This window comes from Budorcas taxicolor, chromosome 23, assembly GCF_023091745.1.
Source record: "Budorcas taxicolor isolate Tak-1 chromosome 23, Takin1.1, whole genome shotgun sequence".
In the NCBI taxonomy this organism is placed as follows: domain Eukaryota; kingdom Metazoa; phylum Chordata; class Mammalia; order Artiodactyla; family Bovidae; genus Budorcas; species Budorcas taxicolor.
In genome coordinates, this window is record NC_068932.1 from 20,405,257 (window position 1) to 20,425,634 (window position 20,378).

The following is a 20,378-nucleotide window of genomic DNA, read 5'->3' on the forward strand; positions in this document are numbered from 1 at the left end:
GCTAACCCTGATGTTTTTTTAAATGCTTTTTATTGTGGTAAAATTCACATAATATAAAACATACTATTTTAACCATAGTTAACTGTACAGTAGTACTAAGTGCAACTCTTACCATCATCCATCTCCAGCATTGTTCACTTTCCTAAACTGAGACTCTGTCCCCACTAAACACTAAGTTCCCATTACCGCTCCTCATACTCCCTCCTGCCCCTGGCACCTGCCTATGTATTGGGTTGGCCAAATACTTTCTGACTCTATGAATCTGACTATTCTAGGTACCTTGTATAAGTGGAATCACACAGTATTTGTCTGCACCTACTGCATAGTGAAATGTATTTTTATAAACCTGATATCTTGAACTGGAAACTCCTATCTTTTTCTGTGCATACTTTAAAAACCTAATTGAATTCGTTGAATGCAATGTTATGGTCTACTTTTTTGCACCTGAGTGTTAAATCACTTCAGTCGTGTCCGACTCCTTTGTAACCCCATGGGCTATAGCTTACCAGGCTCCTCAGTCCATGGAATTCTCCAGGCCAGAATACTGGTGTGGGTTGCCATTCCCTCCTCTAGGGGAATCTTCCCAACCCAGGGATTGAACCCAGGTCTTCTGTATTGAGACAGATTCTTCACTGAAAGCATTGCCTAGTGTTATCAACATTATTCTTAAAACATAATTTTTCAACATAGTTTTGATGACTAAAAAATAGCTTATCACATGAGTATACCATAACTTATTTAACAACTCTTCATAGCAGTGTCTTCTCTCAACTGTAAGAAAGAAATAACAATCACAAGCCTCCGTAAGTAGGTGGAAAACCAGAAGAGGGAGTTCTCACCCACTGTAACTGTAGCAGAGCCCAACAAGGAAGAAGAAAGCCTCTTTGTAGGCAAGGACTCGGCCAAAGAAAAACCATGGCTTCCTTGTTTACTGTAGCCCTTCCAATTTCCTTTTCTCCTTATGAAACTGTTCTCCTTCCCATGTCAGACGGGCACTTGCATGTGGCTTGCCATGGTTTCAGACCCCAAAATGCAATCCTCTGTTGAATAAATTGATTTTTGCTGAAAAATTATCTGGCACTTCTTTCAGATCAATACAACAAACCCCTCCACCACTGTTTTGGGTTATTTTAGGTTTTATAAATTCACTATAAAGAAAGAGACTTCAGTTAACATTTTTGCACTTAAATATTTGCCTGCAATTCAGATTCTTTCCTCAGAATAGATTCCCAGAAGTAGAACTACTATATCAATGTATATAAGCAACTTAAAACTTCTGAAACATAATGGAAAATTTTTTTAATTTAGGAAGGTTCTTAATTACATTAGAATCTCACCATGGAAGTGTGTTAAAGTGCTTAGCTCTGTACTTTTGCTAGCACTGAGTAACATATTTTTAATTTTATCTGCAAAAATGACATCCTATTGTTTTATTTTGCATTGCTGTAATAATGTGACTGATTTTTAAAAAATGGTTAAGAATACAACTTTTAAAAAATGCATAATGTGAGAGCTGTGAGTTATTTTATTTGGGGCAAAAGGAGGACTATAGCCTGGAAGACAACATCTCAGATATCTCTGAGAAACTGCTTCAGAGAATTAGGGGGGAATGTCAGTATATATGTGACTCTGGTGAAGTGGGAGTCCATGCAATCAAGCACATATTTTTTACAGACGGTTTCTTCTAGTCATGAGGAGCAGATGTCTCCATGAAGATTTTAGTGCTTTTCCAGATATGAGAAGATACAAGAATTAGGGTTCATAAAATTCAGCTCCTAAAATTATGTATCTGAAGATATTTTCCACTGGTTCCCCACCACCACCACCCTGAGCACAGAGAGCCTCATTTCTGCTCTCCACCAAGAACTCCTTTCAGGGGGTGTTAAACGTCAGCAGCTGAAGCAGTATAGGATTTAATCCTTGCAAAGGTAGATGGCAAGTGTCAGTTTGTAGTTGATACTTTATTTTTAAATTGTCTGTTCACGTCAGTTCAGGTCACTTGCTCATTTTTTAAATAATGAGAGTATTCATTTACTTTTTATCTTTTGAACAGATAATTTGCAGAGGGTTACAAAATTCCAAAGCTGCAAAAGGATATATGATACTCCTTGTCATTCATTCCTGTCTGAGGTGGCAACCACTGATACCAGTTCCTTGTATACTCTCAGAGATAACCTATGCTTTTATAAACACCTGCCGATGTATACTTTTCTACACAAATGTTAGTGCTAGTCTTGTATACACCCTTCTGTGTCTTGGAGGTCCTCCCATTTTAGCACTTAAGATCTGCTTCATCCTTGTATCTTTGGCTGGGTTGGATCTTTGTTGCTGCGTGTGCTTTCCTCTAGTTGCCGAGAGCCAGGCTACTCGCCATTGCTGTGCATGGGCTTCTCAGTGCAGTGGCTTCTCTTGCTGTGGAGCATGGGCTCTAGGGTGCACAGACTTTAGCAGTTGCAGCACATGGCCTCAGTAATTACAGTTCCCAAACTACAGAGCACAGACTCAATAGTTGTGGTGCATGGACTTTGTTCCATGGCAAGTGAGATCTTCCTGGATCAGGGCTCTAACCCATGTCTCCTGCATTGCAAAGGGGATTCTTTACTACTGAGGCACCAGGGAAGCCCCTGCTTCTTTCTTTTTAATGATCACTTGAGATGCTGTTATTTGGATATATCATAATTTACATCTTCTGCTTAATAGAAATCCAAGCGGTTTCTAACTATCTGCCATCAAAAGCAATGCTGCAATGAGTGTGTCTGTAGGATAAAATCCTAGAAATAAAATTACTGGGTTAAAAGTATGTGGACTTAAAAAAACTATGTGGACTCAATTGCTTTGTAGAAAAAAATTTTTTTGGTTGTGTTGAGTCTTGTGTGGGCTGTGTGTGGGCTTTCTCTAGTTGTGGAGAGTGAGGGCTACTCTCTAGTTGTGGTGCGAGGGTTTCTCATTGTGGTAGCTTCTCTTGTTGCAAGGCATGGGCTCTAGGCATTTGGGTTCAGGTGTTGCAGCTCTCGGGAAATAGAACATGGGCTCAGAAGTTGTGACTTAGTTGCTCCCTGGCATGTGCAATCTTCCCAGACCATGGATCACACCCATGTCCCCTGCATTTTTATCCACTGAGCCACCAGGGAAGTCCTATAGGAATGTTTGATAATGTAAATTGGTCCTTTTTGATATGGACTGCTCAGTGTGTTTCTAATCAATTTGTATGAATTTCATATACGTAAGCCTGTGGCAAAGGTTTCTTCCTTTTCCTTAGCCTGGGGAGTGGTCTGCTGGTTTGTAGTCTCTTTATCCAGGCATCCTCAAGGGTGAGTGCTTTAGCTCTAGCTTGCACTGTTTTATCTCCTAATTTACCTAAAGGCAAACATAAATTATTGTTTAAAAAGCTATGATTTTTTTCCCCAAAAAATGTTTACAGTCTCCAGGGAGGAAAGCAGAATATGCTTAAGAAAGATGCGTTCCCCTTATAAACATGTCTTTGACTCTGTACCTTGCTAAGTAATAGCACTTATTAAAGGTGCTTTTGCCTTCCTTCTTGGCTGGTTTTCATTATAAAGGGCCCAGGGACTTCCTTGGTCCAGTGGTCAGAACTCTGCACTAGCACTGCAGGAGGGTGTGGGTTGGATCCCTGGTCTGGGAGCTAAGATCTTGCTTGCTGTGCAGGGCAGCTAAAAAAAAAAAAAAAGGGAAAGAAGAGGTGGGGGATGATATCGTTGCCTGAGCTGAACTGTTCTGGATGAATGAGGCTTATGGAATGAGTATGCATAAATGGATGGGAAAAGGAAGTGGTGGAGATGGTGAGCTGATACTAAAGATGCTCATTTTGAGAAGTAAGATGCTGGTGGACCTCCTCAATGGAGGTAATAATTTTCCCTTCTGATGGGTGGGCCAAAGTTCTTTAGAACAACATGTATTGTGTATGACCTCATAAGACAAATATTGACATGGTTGCAATCATTAACTTCAAAGTGTATATGAGAAAGCTGGGGATACTGACCTAGGAGAGGGAATAGTGCCATCCCAGTTGGGGTGGAGGAATTCCCTTTTTAAATCTATTTTATTAGTTACCTATTGCTATGCAATAAATTACCCCCAAACTAAGTAGCTTAAGAATAAACACTTTTTTTTTTAACTTCACAGTTTTCATGGATCAAGGATTTGGGAGTGGCTCAGACAGTAAAGCGTCTGTCTACAATGCGGGAGACCCGGGTTCGATCCCTGGGTGGGGAAGATCTCCTGGAGAAGGAAATGGCAACCCACTCCAGTATTCTTGCCTGAAAAATCCCATGAATGGAGGAGCCTGGTAGGTTACAGTCCATGGGGTGGCAAAGAGTCAAACATGACTGAGCAACTTCACTTCACTTATCTGAGTTCAGTATCTGTCTTGAGGCTGCAGTTAATACACAGGTGGGACTAAGGTCATCTGAAGGCTTGATTGGAGCTAGAAAGAAGACCTGCTTCTGAACTGACACACCCACGTGGCTTTTGGCAGGAGGTCTCAGTTCCTATCCAAGTAGAGCTCTCCAAACAGCTACTTGAGTGTCCTCACGATGGGGCTGGAAGTTTCCCTTGTGGTGAGTGATCTGAGCAAGAAAACAAAGAGGAAGCCACATTGTTTTCTACGCCCTAGTCTTGGAGGTCGCACACTGTCACTTTTGCCATATTCTGTTCATTACAAGCAAGTCAGAGTTCAGCCCATACTCTGAACTCTGAGAAGGGGGAACCAATCTCTGATTTTTGAAGGAAGGAATACCAGGGAATTTGTGGAACGTATTTTTAAATCATCACACTTGAGACTTCCCTGGTGGTTAAGAATTCTCCTTCCAGGGGCCTCCCTGGTGGCTCAATGGTAAATAATCTGCCTGCCAATGCAAGAGACATGGGTTCAGTCCCTGGTCTGGGAAGATTCTATACGCTGAGGAGCAAGTAAGTCCGTGCACCACAATTTCCAAGCTTGTGCATCACAACTGCTGAGCCCATGTGCTGTAACTACCGAAGCTTGTGCACCTAGAGCTCAGGCTCCACTACAAGAGAAGCCACTGCGATGAGAAGCTCATGCACCACACCTAGAGAGCAGCCCCTACTTGCCGCAACTGGAGAAAGCCTGCAGTAAGGAAAACCCGGCACAGCCAGAAATAAAATAATACAAATCCTCCTTCCAGTATATGGAACGTGGGTTTGATCCCTGGTCAGGGAACTAAGGTCCCACATACAGCAGGGCGACGAAGCCGGTGAGCTGCAACTACTGAGCCCACACACCTCAGCTAGAGAGAAGCCCTCACACCGCAGTGAAGACCTAGGGCTGCAACCAAGACCTGACGCATCCAAAGATGAACCTTAGAGTCACACTCAACATTCCCTAATGCTTATCATAGCATACTTTGAACTTTATCCCTTTGCTTGAACTCTATGTATTAATTGCAGAAAGATTTGTTATCTTAATCACTGGTTATCATTTTTATTGAGCTATAGTTGATGTACAGTGTTATATAAATTATAGATGTACAGTATGATTCACAGTTTTAAAGGTTATACCCCATTTATTGTTATAAAATATTGGCATAGTCCCTGTGTTATATAATATATCCTTGTAGCTTACTTTATACCTAAGAGTTTGTACCTCTTAATTCCCTACCCCTCTTCTCTCTCTCTACTGATAACCAATAATTTGTTCTCTATATCTGTGAGTCTGCTTTTTTTTTTTTTGATAACAGAAAAGAATAGAAAAATTCATTAGTTTGATATATTGTTTAAATTCCACATATAAGTGATACCATACAGCTATTTCTTTGGCTTATTTCACCAGGCATGGTCCTTGCCAAGTCTATCCACATTGCTGAAAAGGGCAAATTTTCATTCTTTTCATGGCTGAGTAGTATTCTATTGTGTGTGTGTGTATCGGTCACAACTTCTTTATGCACTCATCTGTTGATAGACACTTAGGTTGCTTCCATATCTTGCACTGCCTACCATTCTTACCATCTGTTCTGGGAACCATTATGTTCTAAAGAATGACATCCTCCTAACAGTGGTCTTTCGCCTTCTCAGGTGATTGTTGGCTTCCTTCTTATTCTGGCAGCCATAGATCTGGCTCTTGCGCTCACAGAAGACACTGGACGAGCCACGGTTCCTGCTGTTAAATATACGAACCCAGTCCTCTACCTGGTCACATGGGTAAGGCTAATCATCTCTTCTGCCCTGTTTATCTTCTCATAGCCATCTAGCTGAAATTTGCTCTTGTGGAATGAGATTCAGTTCAATTTCCTCTACCTTTCTCAAAGGACCTATGTAATAGGGTAAGACAAATTTTAGCTTTTCATCTGCTTTTGAACATGAGTTTATAATGCTTTCTTCTTAGGGTAAGTACTAGCTTTAATGACTAAGATATGTACGTTATGGCTTCATACCTTGCCATCTAAGGATCACAGATGAAATCCAAGTATCTTGATGTAAAATAATTTCCTAAATGTTGTAAACATTATTTTTAAATTGATTGGTGACTCTTAATCAACAGATCACTGAGTCTAGAGCTGTTTGTATAGATTTGACAAACATGTCTTTCCTACAGGCATGGTTTTGGGGGCGGGGAGAGGGAGAGCTGTACAGTGTTGGAAAAAACTATTAAATTTACTACCATCATTTTGTTTTATTATTTGGCCACACCATGTGCCTTGTGGGATTCTAGTTCCCCAACCAGTGATGGAACCCAGATCCCTAGCAGTGAAAGTGCTGAGTCCTAACCACTGGACCACCAGGAAATTCCCATTATCATCGTTTTAAAAGAGGAAGATATAACATAATTGTTCAGATTCCTAAACTGTCTTGAAAAATCAGAATGCCTGGCAACTGTGGGCCGACATTCCCACAGGGCAAGTCAGCCAGGAATGAAGCAGCCGGTCACTTTAGACCAGGCTCAGTACTATCCTTCAACCTCACTTCACTTGGTAACATGGTGTGCCTAGTCCCTGCAGGTACTTTGTTTTGTTGTTATGAAACAGAGAAGGTCTAGGCAGCAGTGTACTGGAATGGACTCAGAGAGCTGACTGTGCCTCTCTTCCCAACCCCAAGTTTGGTGACATGACGCTGAGATTGAAATCCACTATGACACTTGTATTTATACCATGGAAATTCACACACGCCTCAAATTCATGCCTCGGTTTTCAGAATGCCAGTTTATTAGCACAGGCCTGGGTCTAGGAAAACAACATTTAATTCATTATTGCTAAGTGAAATAACGTGAGGCAAAGTTTTTTGTTGTTGTTGCTAATTGCTTAGTCTAATATTATTAGAAAGTATCATCACATAGATACCCTGCACCTATTCAGGATGTTCCTCCCCCATCTGATTGCTGTAGTGCCTGAAATTATTTTCTTGGTCTTTGGAAAGATTTTTCTGGCTCCCAAAGTTACTCCATTTAGGGGGTGACCCTCTGTGTTCTTGGCTGACTCCCCACCCAAATGTGGTGAATAGAGATGGGATTCAGCTCAGTTCAGTCGCTCAGTCATGTCCGACCCTTTGCGACCCCATAGACCGCAGCATGCCAGGCCTCTCTGTCCATCACCAACTCCCGGAGTTTACTCAAACTCATGTCCACTGAGTCGGTGATGCCATCCAACCAACTCATCCTCTGTCATCCCCTTCTCCCCCTACCTTCAATCTTTCCCAGCATCAGGGTCTTTTCCAATGAGTCAGTTCTTTGCATCGGGGATGGGATAGGGAAAGGGGATTCCAGAGAAAGCACCCAGGTCCTGAAAGAGAAAGTTGGGTGGTATCGGGGAGGAAATGTACTAGTTGGCATCAGATTAGTTACAACAGTCTCCCCCTTCAGCCCCCATTTCTCCCCCTGTTCTCTGACACCTCTCTTGCCTCTTGTCCTTGGATGGTGACACTTTTTTTTGAAACATGATGTAAATTTCTATCTAGGTCCTGGTTTTACTGATCCAACACAGCAGGCGATGGTGTGTGCAGAAGGACTCTTGGTACCTGTCCTTATTCTGGATTCTCTCAATACTCTGTGGCACTTTCCAATTTCAGACTCTGATCCGGGCACTCTTAAAGGTAAGGAGGAGAGGGATGGTGCCATTAGAAGGTACTCCTGGGCAGCTGCTAAGTTGTAGTAAATGACATCAGGCAAATTGAGTTCCAGGGTAGAATTGTATTTAGGGGATTTGATAACAGACTTTAATCATGAGCATTGATACATAGGGGCTGTTTATATTTAATTCAGATAAAAGGCTCATTTTTGTTTTTTTCTCCCCCATAGGACAGCAGTTCTAATCTGGCCTACTCCTGCGTGTACTTCATCTTCTACGCATTCCAGATCCTGGTCCTGATCCTTTCAGCATTTTCAGAAAAAGATGACTCATCAAAAGTGAGACTTGAAATATGACCACCTCATATGTTATTTAATTGGATGGTATCTTGACAAATGTAACCTTGAGACGTCAAGGTCTCATGAAGTTCCCACAGGCCCAGAGTTCAGTAATATGGATGATTTTGTGACTTAAGGACACAAAGTGACTAGAATTTGGAAACATTAACTTTTATATTGACCCACCAAGCTTCAGCACAGACAGTTAATTTATATATCTAGGCCAAAAAGTCTGATTATCATTCTACTGGTGACCTTAGCGTGTCCAAACACATTGAACAGGCCACTTCAGCGTCATATCTAGTTTCTAGCACAGCATCTATTTAGAAACATCAATTTCTGATTTTAGAGTGTCATTGAATTCCTATTTCTAATTGATTTACTTTCTGATTTTTTTGTGTGTCTTGCAGAATCCTTCAACCACAGCTTCATTTTTGAGTAGTATCACCTTTAGTTGGTATGACAGGTAGGAAATGCCTGGAGTGTGGCTTGTCTCTCTCCTTCACCACTCAAATCTTCGTTTTGAAAGTACCTGCCGTGGCCTCCATTTCTCCTCTACTTAGAGTCAGAGAATGTTGAAATATACAGATCAGTTTATTGCATCCCTTCAAGGGGCAGATGGGGAAACTGAGAGGAAGGAGGGAATTTCTTTTTTTTTTTTTGGTAGCCTGGAGTGGGGGAATTCCACACACCCTAAAAAAAAGACAGAAGGAAAAGGAAGGCAGGAGGACAGGAAAAGGGAAATTTGGGGGCAAGGAGTGTGGCACAGACTTGGGTAAGGGATGAATAGCTGTTCTGGGCTGCCAGGAGATCCAGAGCAGCCATCCTTGGCCTTTGTAGTTGCATGGGTCTCTTGGGCAGCCTGGTAACACCCACAAATCCCTTCTCAGATAATGTTTTAAACATGTACAATAAAAGATATGAAATTGTAAAGGGAAACGAATATACTGAAATGTAGTTACCTAAATAGTCTTTTAAAATCAAATCTGTGATATAGTAGCACTTGTGCCTCTTTGTGAATGCATTAAATAACGAGACCCGGTGCTAGGTTCTAGTTTCACAGCAGTGACGAGTATACGTGAGCCATGAAAACATCTGTGGTGTCTCCTGGTAACAAAAGCACAAGCACTCTGTTTTACAACTGTAGTTGGTTGACTACATTCGTATTAGAACTAGGAAAGGCTGTGTTTCAGTTAGAAGTGAATAGGAATAAAGACATAATCTGTTTTCCATCCATGTTCTTGAATCCCATGTTGAGAAGCCCTGATCTAGGCAGACAGTACCGAGGCAGCCTCTGAGTCTGTTCATTTCCTTAAGGGCCTCTTGGAGGCCCCTCAAGGGGTGCCAGGGTGGCAGAGAGGCAGCCACTATTTGAGGAGGACGGAGCAGGATGTGAGTAGGCGATGCTCTTTTGACTCTTCATCCAGTAGAATCCCTTCTCTTTCTTTCATTGCTTTTTCCCACCTTCAATCACCCCTACCTGCTCCCTTTTCTGCTCTCTCCACTCCTCTTTCAAGTTCCCAGGGCTAGGAGCTGGGGTAGCAGGGTAAGGGAGAAGCCCCATTCTTCTGTCCCTCCATCCTGGAACTGGATGGTTTTGGCAGAGGCAGAGAGGTGACCACCTCTGGCCCCCCTCTGCAGGGCCTCAGCCTGTGGCTCATTCTTGTTCCAGCACTGTTCTGAAAGGCTTCAGGAAACCTCTGACGCTCAAAGATGTCTGGGATATTGAAGACGAGGCTAAAACAAATGCACTAGTCAGCAGGTTTGAGAAGTACATGGCAGAAGAGCTACAGAAGGCCAGGCGGGCGTTCCAGAAACGGCAGAAGAAGAAATCCAAGCGGAACCCTGGAGCCAGTGTGAATGGCTTGGACAAGAACCAAAGTCAAAGCCAAGATGTCCTTGTCCTGGTAACTTCCATGAGTGTCTGTTCAAACGTCCTGCACGTCACTGGTGTCCTGGTGATGGTGATTCTGTCCTTACATTTTTACAGCACTTTACACTTTGCAGTGCGTTTTAGATTAGTAGTATTCACAATTCTATCATAGTACCGTAGTGATGGATACTTGGGGGTGTAATGTAGTACTGTTCTCTCTCCTTTGGGGTATATATAAAATTTTTCTCAGTGTCTTTTTTAGTAGGAAAATAAAACAATACCTTAGCATTGCTAGAATTTGCATGTTGGTGGGATTTAGTGTTAGCTAATTTATTTGTTTATTCACTTGAAAATATTTATTGAGTACCACTGTGCACTGGAGACCATTCTGGGCACAGATATAGAGTCCTGAAGGAGTCCTCATCTTTAGAGAGCTAGAAAATAACTAATAAACCAATACATATGTTACCCTTTCAGAGCAGGAGGTGCTATTAAGAAAACATATTCATGTATTTGGGGTGAAGTGCTTCCTTAGAGTAACAGGAGAAGCTTCAGAGGAGGTGATATTTGGGCAGAGATCCAAGCGATGAGAAGAGCCCATCAGAAGGAAGCCTGTTCCACTCACAGGGGGTGGGTTGTGAGGCTGAGAGGGGAACATGGTTGGTTTGTTTGGAGAGGAGAAAGAGAGTGCGGGAGCATGGAGAGAGAGGCTGAGTCTGCGGGGAGGTGAGTGCAGGAAAGTGGGCGGGTATAAAGTGGTATAGACCCTCATGGGCCATGGTGAAGAGTCTGGACTTTAAGTCTGACGGAAAGCCAGGAGAAAGTTTTGAGCAGAGGAGTAATGCAATCAGATTTACATTTTTAAAAGTCCACTTGGGCAGCTGCCAGGAGAATGAATGATTGGGGTGGAGGCAGGGGCAATGGAAGCTAAGACGTAGGCTGAGGCAGTTGTTCTGGCAAAGAGACAAATAAGATGGGACCTCAGTGACAGCCGTTATAAAATGATGCCACTGAGCCTGAGAATCTGGAATTGGGGGCCTGGCAGGACAGGAAAAGGAAGTGTAGCGGGTGAGCGGTGATGACACCCCACACCGTAGATTCCCAGGGTTGCTGAGACAAAGCACCACAAACTGCATGGCTTTAAACAACAGAAATGTATTGTCTCAGAGCTCAGGAGGCCAAGAGTCTGAAGTCAGATCATCGGAGGACCACGCTCCCTTCAGACCCTCTATGGGAGAAAGCGTCTTTGCCTCTTCCACCTTCTGGGTTTGGCCAGCAGTCCTTGGTGTTCTGCGGCTTTTGGATGTCTTACCCCACTCTCTGCCTCTGTCACCACGTGGCCTCTTCCCCTGCCCCACCTCTGTCTCTCTTCTTACAAGGACGCCAATCATATTAGAGTAGGACCCGTGATGCACTCTAATGACTTCATCCCAGCTTGATTGTATCTGCAAGGCCCTATTTCCAAGGCACTGGGGTTTAGGACCTCAACATTCCTTTTGAGGGGGATTCTATTCAACCCATAACATCGCACAATAACCTCAAGCAAGAAGAGAACGAAAAGCCTTCTAAGCATCTGAAATATATATTAAGATAGATGTTAGCATATCCATGCCCTTCCCTCCCACAATGCCCCACAGGCCCCCCTCAGAGTCTGTTCTATGTTTTTATATGCTATTTTCATCTGCTTTGTTGCCTGTTTTCCTAATCCAAAATAGATTCTAAGCCTCAGTTAAGAGGTGAGAGGGGAACAGTGAGAGCAGCTAAAAAGGTGGATGGAACCAGGCAGTGAAGAGAAGACTCAAGCCTGTTCAGTGATGGCCACAGGGATCAGGGGCTAACGCTGGGGAGCTGGTCAGTGGAGACAAAGTCTTACACCACGCACTTCTGCAAGCACTGCTTGTTTGGTTTTGTCCCCAGGAAGAAACTAAAAAGAAAAAAAAGAAGTCTGAGACCACAAAAGACTTTCCCAAGTCCTGGCTGGTGAAGGCGCTCTTCAAAACTTTCTACGTCATCCTCCTGAAATCATTCCTGCTGAAGGTGGTGTATGACATCCTCACGTTTCTGAATCCTCAGTTGCTGAAGTGAGTCCCCAGACCCTGGGTTGTCTCTTTAGGGCCTCCTCTGCCACTCTGCTTTTTGTTCCTGTATATGCAGGCAGGAGCCTATTATTAACTTTCTAATTTTTAAAAAATGCTCGTAATTTTCTTCCACCTTACAGCATTGTGTTCATGAAAAGCACAAGGCATTTTTCAAGGTCTAAAATAGTATGTCCTTTAGCCTTCCTCTTTCCCATGTCCTTTTCCTCATTGGAAGCCGAGTACTTCTTAGGGACATTTCTTAAACAGAATTGCTGTGAGCTGAGCTGTGTCCAAGAGGTGGGCCTCATACCTGAGGAGAGGCTTGTATGCAGGCTTTGTAACATCATTGCTCCCCAGTCAGGTATTAAGTTAATCATGACATGTCTTCAGTCTGCCAGGATCTATGGAATACACTATCCTCCAGGGGAAACCCTTCTAACTCACACTGGATACGTGTCCTAATTCCTTTCCAGGAATAAGTCAACTTGCCACACATAGCTCCTTCTACCAGAGGGTAGGGAAAGAGAGGGTTAGAGAAAGCACAGCAGCGGTAGCTCCGTGGGGCACACAATATCCTGTCTCACAGCTGTGGGTCATCAACCCTTGGTCCCTGCTGCTCATCGCCAAACACGAGAGTGCTGGATGGCTGTGGAGCTCAGTCTTCCAAGAGCATTGAACTGTAGTCGCTTCAGTTACCTCCAGGGTAGGGCAGGGTAGCTGGCTGTGCACAGTGAGGGTAAGGAGCCCTCGGAGGCTTGATGTCAGCACTTGCTTACTTGGTTTTGCTCTGGCAGGTTGCTGATCGCCTTTGCAAATGACCATGGAATCTATCTGTGGACCGGATATCTCTATTCAATCCTCCTCTTTGTCGTGGCCCTCATCCAGTCTGTCTGCCTTCAGTATTACTTTCAGCTGTGCTTTCTGCTGGGCATGAAAGTGCGGACCACCGTCATGGCTTCTGTATATAAGAAGGTATGTGGGGTATGCCAAGGATCACCAAAGAAGATCCCCTTAGTAAACATGAGCCTTTGTTCCACGATTGAGGAAAACTTGATGGAAGTGATAACTGACCTCAACACTGAATTTTGGCTAAACATACAGCCTTCTTTAGACATTTCTTTGGAAATTAAAATGAAAAGTGTGTATACAGACATAGAATATGTGTGTGTGGCGGGGGGTGGGTGGTGGTGGTGGAGTGTACCCTCCTGCAGGGAAAAGCTGGCAAACTCTTCTCTGCCCAGGATCTGCCTTTCAGCCTTGAAGGCTGGCATACCATCTCTCTCTTTCTTCTCTCCACAAGCTGACAACACCTTAGGATGGAATGTGAAGTCAGAAGAGAAGCTGACTAAAGGCAGACTCTTAAAATCACCAACATTTAAACCAAGTACTACGTGAAACTAGGCTCATGAGACCTGGTGTATCCATCTCAAATCACAGTTTTACCATAGACTAGTATACTCTGTGGACCAGGGCGCCATCTCCCTCGACTGCCTTTTGCCTAGTGATTTCTTTTTCAGTCTTGAGTGGCAACCAACTCCTCCTCTTTCCGATTCCTTTTTTGGATTTGTAAATATCAACACCCTCACTCCAGTTACTAAATTCTGCAGACTTGGGAGCTTTTCCATTTCCTTAAGATGATTTTGCCCATCTTCCCTCTGACCTGTTGCTTTATTATTATTATTTTTCCTATTTTTATACATGCCACAGGACATGTGGGATCTTAGTTCCCTGACCAGGGATCAAACCTATGCCCCTTCAGTGGAAGTGTGGTGTCTTAACCACTGGACTGCCAGGGAAGTCCCTGACATGTTCCTTTTAGTGTTTAATTTTCTCAGAGCAACTTTATTTCCCTCTGTCCTAGACACCAAGGTGAAGTCTCATTTTTTTCCCTTAAGAATTGAAAATAGCCAAGTATTGTTGTTCAGTTGCTAAGTCATGTGACTCCATAACAGCAGCACACCAGGCTTCCCTGTCCTTCACCATCTCCCAGAGTTTGCTCAAACTCATGTCCATTGAGTTGATGATGACATCCAACCATCTCATCTTCTGTTGCCCCCTTCTCCTCTTGCCCTCAATCTTTCCCAGAATCAGGGTCTTTTCCACTGAGTCGGTTCTTCACATCAGGTGGCCAAAGTATTGGAGCTTCAACTTCAGCATCAGTCCTTCCAATGAATATTCAGGGTTGATTTCCTTTAGGATTGACTGGTTTGATCTCCTTGCTGTTCAAGGGACTCTCACAAGTCTTCTCCAGCACCACAGTTCACAACCATTAATTCTTTGGTGCTCAGCCTTGTTTATGGTCCAACTCTCATATCCGTACATGACTATTGGAAAAACCACAGCTTTGACTAGATGGACCTTTGTTGGCAAAGTAATGTCTCTGCTTTTTAATATGCTATCTAGGTTTCTCATAGCTTTTCTTCCAAGGAGCAAGTGTTTTTAATTTTGTGACTGCAGTCACCATCTGCAGTGATTTTGGGGCCCAAGAAAATGATATCTATCACTGTTTCTACTTTTTCACCATCTATTTGCTATGAAGTGATGGGACTAGATGCCATGATCTTTGTTTTTTGAATACTGAGTTATAAGCCAGTTTTTTCAGTCCTTTTTCACCTTCACCAAGAGGTTCTTTAGTTCCTCTTCGCTTTCGGCCATTAGTGTAGTCATCTGCATATCTGAGGTTGCTGATATTTTTCCCAGTAATCTAGATTCCAGCTTGTGCTTCATCCAGCCCAGCATTTCACATGATGTATTCTGCATAGAAGTTAGATAAGCAGGGTGACAATATACAGCCTTGGCGTACTCCTTTCCCAATTTGGAACCAGTCCATTGTCCCATGTCCAGTTCTAACAGTTGCTTCTTGACCTGCATACAGGTTTTGCAGGAGGCAGGTAAGGTGGTCTGGTATTCGCATCTCTTTAAGAATTTCCCACAGTTTGTTGTGATCCACACAGTCAAGGCTTTTTAGTGTAGTCAATGAAGCAAAAGTAGATTTTTTTTAAATTCCCTTGCTTTTTTGATAATCCAGTGGATGTTGGCAATTTGATCTCTGGTTCTTCTGCCTTTTCTAAATCCAGCTTGTACATCTGGAATTTCCCAGTTCACATATTGTTGATGCCTAGCTTGAAGATTTTGAGCATTACCTTGCTAGCATGTGAGATGAGTGCAATTTGCTGTAGTTTGAACATTCTTTGGCATTGCCCTTCTTTGGGATTTTGAAAACTGACCTTTTCCAATCTTGTGGCCACTGCTGAGTTTTCCAAATTTGCTGGCATGTTGAATGCATCACTTTCACAGCATCATATTTTAGAATTTGAAATAGTTAAGCTGGAATTCCATCACCTCCACTACCTAGTGCTTCTTAAGGTCCACTTGATTTCATATTCCAGGATGTCTGGCTCTAGGTGAATGACCACACCATCATGTTATCCAGTTCATTAAGACCTTTTTTGTACAGTTCTGTGTATTCTTGCCACCTTTTTTAATCTCTTCTACTTCTATTAGGTCCTTGCCATTTCTGTCCTTTATTGTGCCCATCTTTGCATGAAATGTTCCCTTGGTATATCTAATTTTCTTAGAGACTTTTAGTCTTTCCCATTCTATTGTTTTCTTCTATTTCTTTACATTGTTCACTTAAGCAGACTTTCTTATCTCTTCTTGCTATTCTCTGGAACACTGCATTCAGTTGGGTATATCTTTCCCTTTCTCCTTTGCCTTTTGCTTTTCTTCTTTTCTCAGCTATTTGTAAGGTCTCCCCAGACAACCACTTTGCCTTCTTGCATTTCTTTCTTGGGGATGGTTTCAGTTCACCACCTCCCGTACAGTGGTGCAAACTTCTGTCCACAGTTCTTCAGGCACTCTACCAGATCCAGTTCCTTGAGTTCCCTTAATAATTGAAAATAATCAAGTAAACTTCAGCTTAAAAAATAAATGAAAAGAAAGAAATGAAAATAGAGTAGTGGCTCTAAGCCTGAGGAGAAAATTCATCCAGAAGGAGATGATACTTTTGATAGCTCAGAACATCAAACAGTTGCCTCCTCTTCCTTTTTTCATCCACCACTGAAGAGTTCCATCATGGTGATTTCTCTGTTAAAGTTCCTGGTTTTCTCCTCTGCTTTCGCCTCCTAAAACTCCAAGATGACTTTTGTCTTTCCTGAGTAGATGCTGACTGGACGAGAGACCCAGAGAGGTGATCCAGATGTCTTCAGATCAGAAGACTGGTCAAGTTCTTTGAACCCCTAGATAGCCCCACACTGGAATTTGTCTGCTACAAAATTTTTAATCCCTTTATTCCTTGTGGAGTAACTGTGTTTCTGTTGGTTTGCAGGATATGAGGTCACTACCCAGGCTGTCTCAAATATATCTATGAATGCACACTTTTACAATTGTGACACTTCATTCCTGCCTCTCTGATTCGTAATATATTCCAGGTTTTGCAGTTGTCACAATTCATACAAAATGTGTAAAATAGAGCCTTTAAGGAGACCCCAATTCAAATAAATATTCTCCTAAAATGGAATTTTAAATTGACTAATTTTATGGTTAGATTATACTTCATTTATGAAATGTTATGAAACATATTTTACATCCATTACCAGTTCATAGCTCTGTGAAGTAACTGCATCATCCTTGTTTTAGAGAGAAGTAGGGCTTAGATCATTTTGATGGCTAGAATCGCATAGACAGGCCCTGACTCCTGACAAGGGCTATTGGGACTATATTCTTGACTTTTTCACTCTATTGAGATTTATTGAGAAAAGAAAAGTGTTGCAATTACCTTGAAGGGTAGTTAGATAATACTTTTTTCTTTTACTTTTCAATACCAAAAGGGAGGCATAGCAGTGGACTGATTTCTCTAGAACCTTGGTGGCCTAACATTTTGGGAAATTTACTTCTTTTTACTGTACAACAAAGCATCCTGATATATTCTAAAGACTACATTGATGGATTAAGATGACAGTAGAGCTTTTAGGAGGAGACTGAAGGTGGTATCTAGGGCCACTCATAGCCCATACACTGCCTTTTGGGAATTAAGATTTCCTTCCTTTGGAAAAATGTGGGCCACACCAAAGGGTTGCTTGGTGTGTACCAGCTGGTTTCATGCAGCTACCCCCTCAGCCCCCAGCCTCTTGTCTGGGAGCATTTGTACAAGACACTGCCATAAGTCATCGACTGTGGGTCTCCGTCTTCTCATCTCTCTGAAATGATGGTTCGTGATACAAGATTCAGGCATTTAGATAGTGCCCTCAAATTTTCTGACAGTAAACAAGTCATTTTGCTTCCAGTATGTGAGCACCACAGCTTTCCTCTCCATTCTGAGGTCTCTGTCCTTCTTGGGAATGGCTGCAACCTCCTCACAGTATGGCTCCAGATAACATTGCCCCATTAAAGTCTGCAAGGCCAGAGTCAGTACAGGCTTCCTCCCTTCCTTCCTCTGTTCCTCCCATCCTTCAGTATTTGATTTCCCCACTGTGTGTAGGTAGTAAATTGGACAGAGGTAGCCGTTGTCCTTAGAGTTTTCTACTGGTGGAGAAATAGGAAAATACAATTAGAGTTCTGTGTGATGAATGTAATGGCAGAGATAAGCATTTGGGGAATACACAGAAGTAGCTAACCCAAACTTGGGAGTCAGGTGGAGTCATTTTCACCTAAACTGACACTAAGGGATAAATAGGAGTTTTCCGGGTAAGACAAGTGTGTGGGGGGGAGCGGGTGTTGGGGAAGGTAGAAATAGCGGGAAAGATTGGTCAAGAATGTGAGAACACTGTAAGATTTAGCAGCCAGACGATCACAGCCCCTTGGAAGTTATGTCCATATGGAGCCCATCCTTCTATCTTTCACTGCCTTCCTGAATCCCCTCTCACTTCCCAGTCTCCTTGGCCTTGTCCATGCCTCTCAATTCCAATCTTTATTTTCAGGCGCTGACTTTATCCAATCGGGCCAGGAAGCAGTACACCGTTGGAGAAACAGTGAACCTGATGTCTGTGGATGCCCAGAAGCTCATGGATGTGACCAACTTCATCCACCTGCTGTGGTCAAACGTCCTACAGATTGCCTTGGCCATCTACTTCCTGTGGGCGGAGTTGGGACCCTCTGTCTTAGCAGGTGTTGGGGTGATGGTGATCCTAATCCCAATTAATGGAGTACTCGCCACCAGGAATAGGGCTATTCAGGTAAAGAAACAGTCACTGGGGATATGTACATGTTCTTCAAAGTCTAAAGTTTTCTTACTTTATCTGACTGGTGATTGAAGTTGGGGCAAGGCAAGGCTCATAGGAGACTTGCCACTGTCCCACACGAACTTGGTTTTATCTTCCCTTCCCATCTTCTGACCACTTTAGGGTTCATAGTTCTTGTCTTCATTCAAGTCCCTAATTGGAGAGAGAAGAGCTGCCCAGGGACCCTGCATATAACATTTACACACTGCTACGCTGGGCTGTTCTTAAAAAGTAATTATGACCCTGGTTCTCTCATAGCGTTATAAGCCGGCCACACAGAGCCGTCACAAGAGCGAACCAGGCTTTGTGCCTAAATCCTGGCAATCGACCTTGTTCCCATCAGGTAGCAGAGCTCCCTGTGGACAGTCCTTATCTCGGCCAGAAATCATATTCTGGATGCGTGAACTCGACGGTATATGTGACTTAGTCATTCATTTGCTTTGCATTCACTGAGTTACAAATATTGGCCAAAAATTCATTTGGGTTTTTCCTAATGCAGAAAAACCTGAGTGAACTTTTTGGCCAACTCAATATTTTTTAAAATGCTTACTGTACACCCTATTTCTGGGGGAACATGGCAGCAAATAATTAGACAAGGCTTTTGCTCTCATGAAACTTACATTCTGCTTGGGGTGGAGATTCAGGCCATAAATAAGTAAAAATAAGGAAAATGTCAGCAGTACTATGCAGGGAATTAAACAGGGTGATGTGATCCTAGGGAGTGGTTCTAGGTCACGGGGTCAGGAAAGGCCTCTGAGGAGGAGACACTGAGCTGAACTCTGGAACCTGAGGGTGAGGGAGGAAGACTTGGGTAAAACCTGGGAGGAGGGCACAGCCAGGCCAACACTGTTCAGGCTCAGAAGGGTGGTGAGTGTGGCAGGAGCAGGGAGAGCAAGGAGGGCGGGAGAGACACAGCCCGTCACTGGGCACCTCAAGTTCTCACCGAGCAACAGCCGCAAGTGCCACTGAGATTTAGCATCTGAAGCAAAGCTGGACCCGCTCACGTGGATGTTTGTTCTGTCTGTTATTCTTTCCTGGCAGGTTAAAAATATGAAGAATAAAGACAGCCGTTTAAAGATCATGAATGAGATTCTCAGTGGGATCAAGGTGAGAAGCTGAGCGTGGGTGGCTCTCTGGGCGCGTGACAGCCACAGTAGCCTCTTGGCCTTAACAACCTGCTTGACGTTGTGGACTCCTGCTTCTGAGCCTGGGGTGTCCCATGACTCCTGATCCATCCAGCCACAAGTCCCCTGTTTCTTCTGCTACTCCTCTCAGGCCTTCTTTTGATCATGATTTCTATTTATGTATGTTAAATAGTCTGTGTCGTTCTTATATTTTACTGTAAATGTTGTCCGATGTGGGCAAAAGTAGACAGAATGCTATAACGAACCCCCATGGACTCGCCACCCAGCTCCAGCAATTATCAGCAGGACCTAACCTGTTTCATCTACATCCCCACTCCCCACTTCACACCTTGCTAGATTATTCAAAAGCAAGTCTCAGATATTTGGTCATTTCACTGGTAAACACTTTGTATGTGTTTCTAAAAGAATGACGTTAATGTAACCACAATACCAATAGCATACCTAAAAACAAATCCTTCTTTGATACCATGAAATTTCCCCAATTGCCTCATACAAGCCTTTTTTAATTTTATTTCTTACTGTTGGTTAGTTTGAATAAGGATCTAAAAACTGTCCGTGTGTCGCATTCAGTCAATAGTGCTTTTAATCTACAGTAGTCCCTTGCCTGCCCCCTTCCTGGTCATTTGATAGCAGAGTTTGTCTTGTTTCCCATGCTTGCTTGTAAATTGGTGGTTAAATATAGAAACTTGA

General features: G+C 43.1%; 1 protein-coding gene across 1 annotated transcript in view; it reads left to right on the top strand.

Moving 5' to 3' along the window:
- Nucleotides 1–20,378, top strand: part of ABCC2 (ATP binding cassette subfamily C member 2) — a 68,852-nt gene that overhangs the window by 10,596 nt on the left and 37,878 nt on the right. Inside the window, exons 3-11 of the mRNA XM_052660794.1 lie at nucleotides 6,052–6,177; nucleotides 7,927–8,061; nucleotides 8,267–8,374; nucleotides 8,785–8,840; nucleotides 10,047–10,281; nucleotides 12,165–12,328; nucleotides 13,120–13,297; nucleotides 18,244–18,498; nucleotides 19,585–19,650. Coding sequence (XP_052516754.1) covers nucleotides 6,052–6,177; nucleotides 7,927–8,061; nucleotides 8,267–8,374; nucleotides 8,785–8,840; nucleotides 10,047–10,281; nucleotides 12,165–12,328; nucleotides 13,120–13,297; nucleotides 18,244–18,498; nucleotides 19,585–19,650 — 1,323 coding nt within the window. The remainder of the gene's footprint in view (nucleotides 1–6,051; nucleotides 6,178–7,926; nucleotides 8,062–8,266; nucleotides 8,375–8,784; nucleotides 8,841–10,046; nucleotides 10,282–12,164; nucleotides 12,329–13,119; nucleotides 13,298–18,243; nucleotides 18,499–19,584; nucleotides 19,651–20,378) is intronic.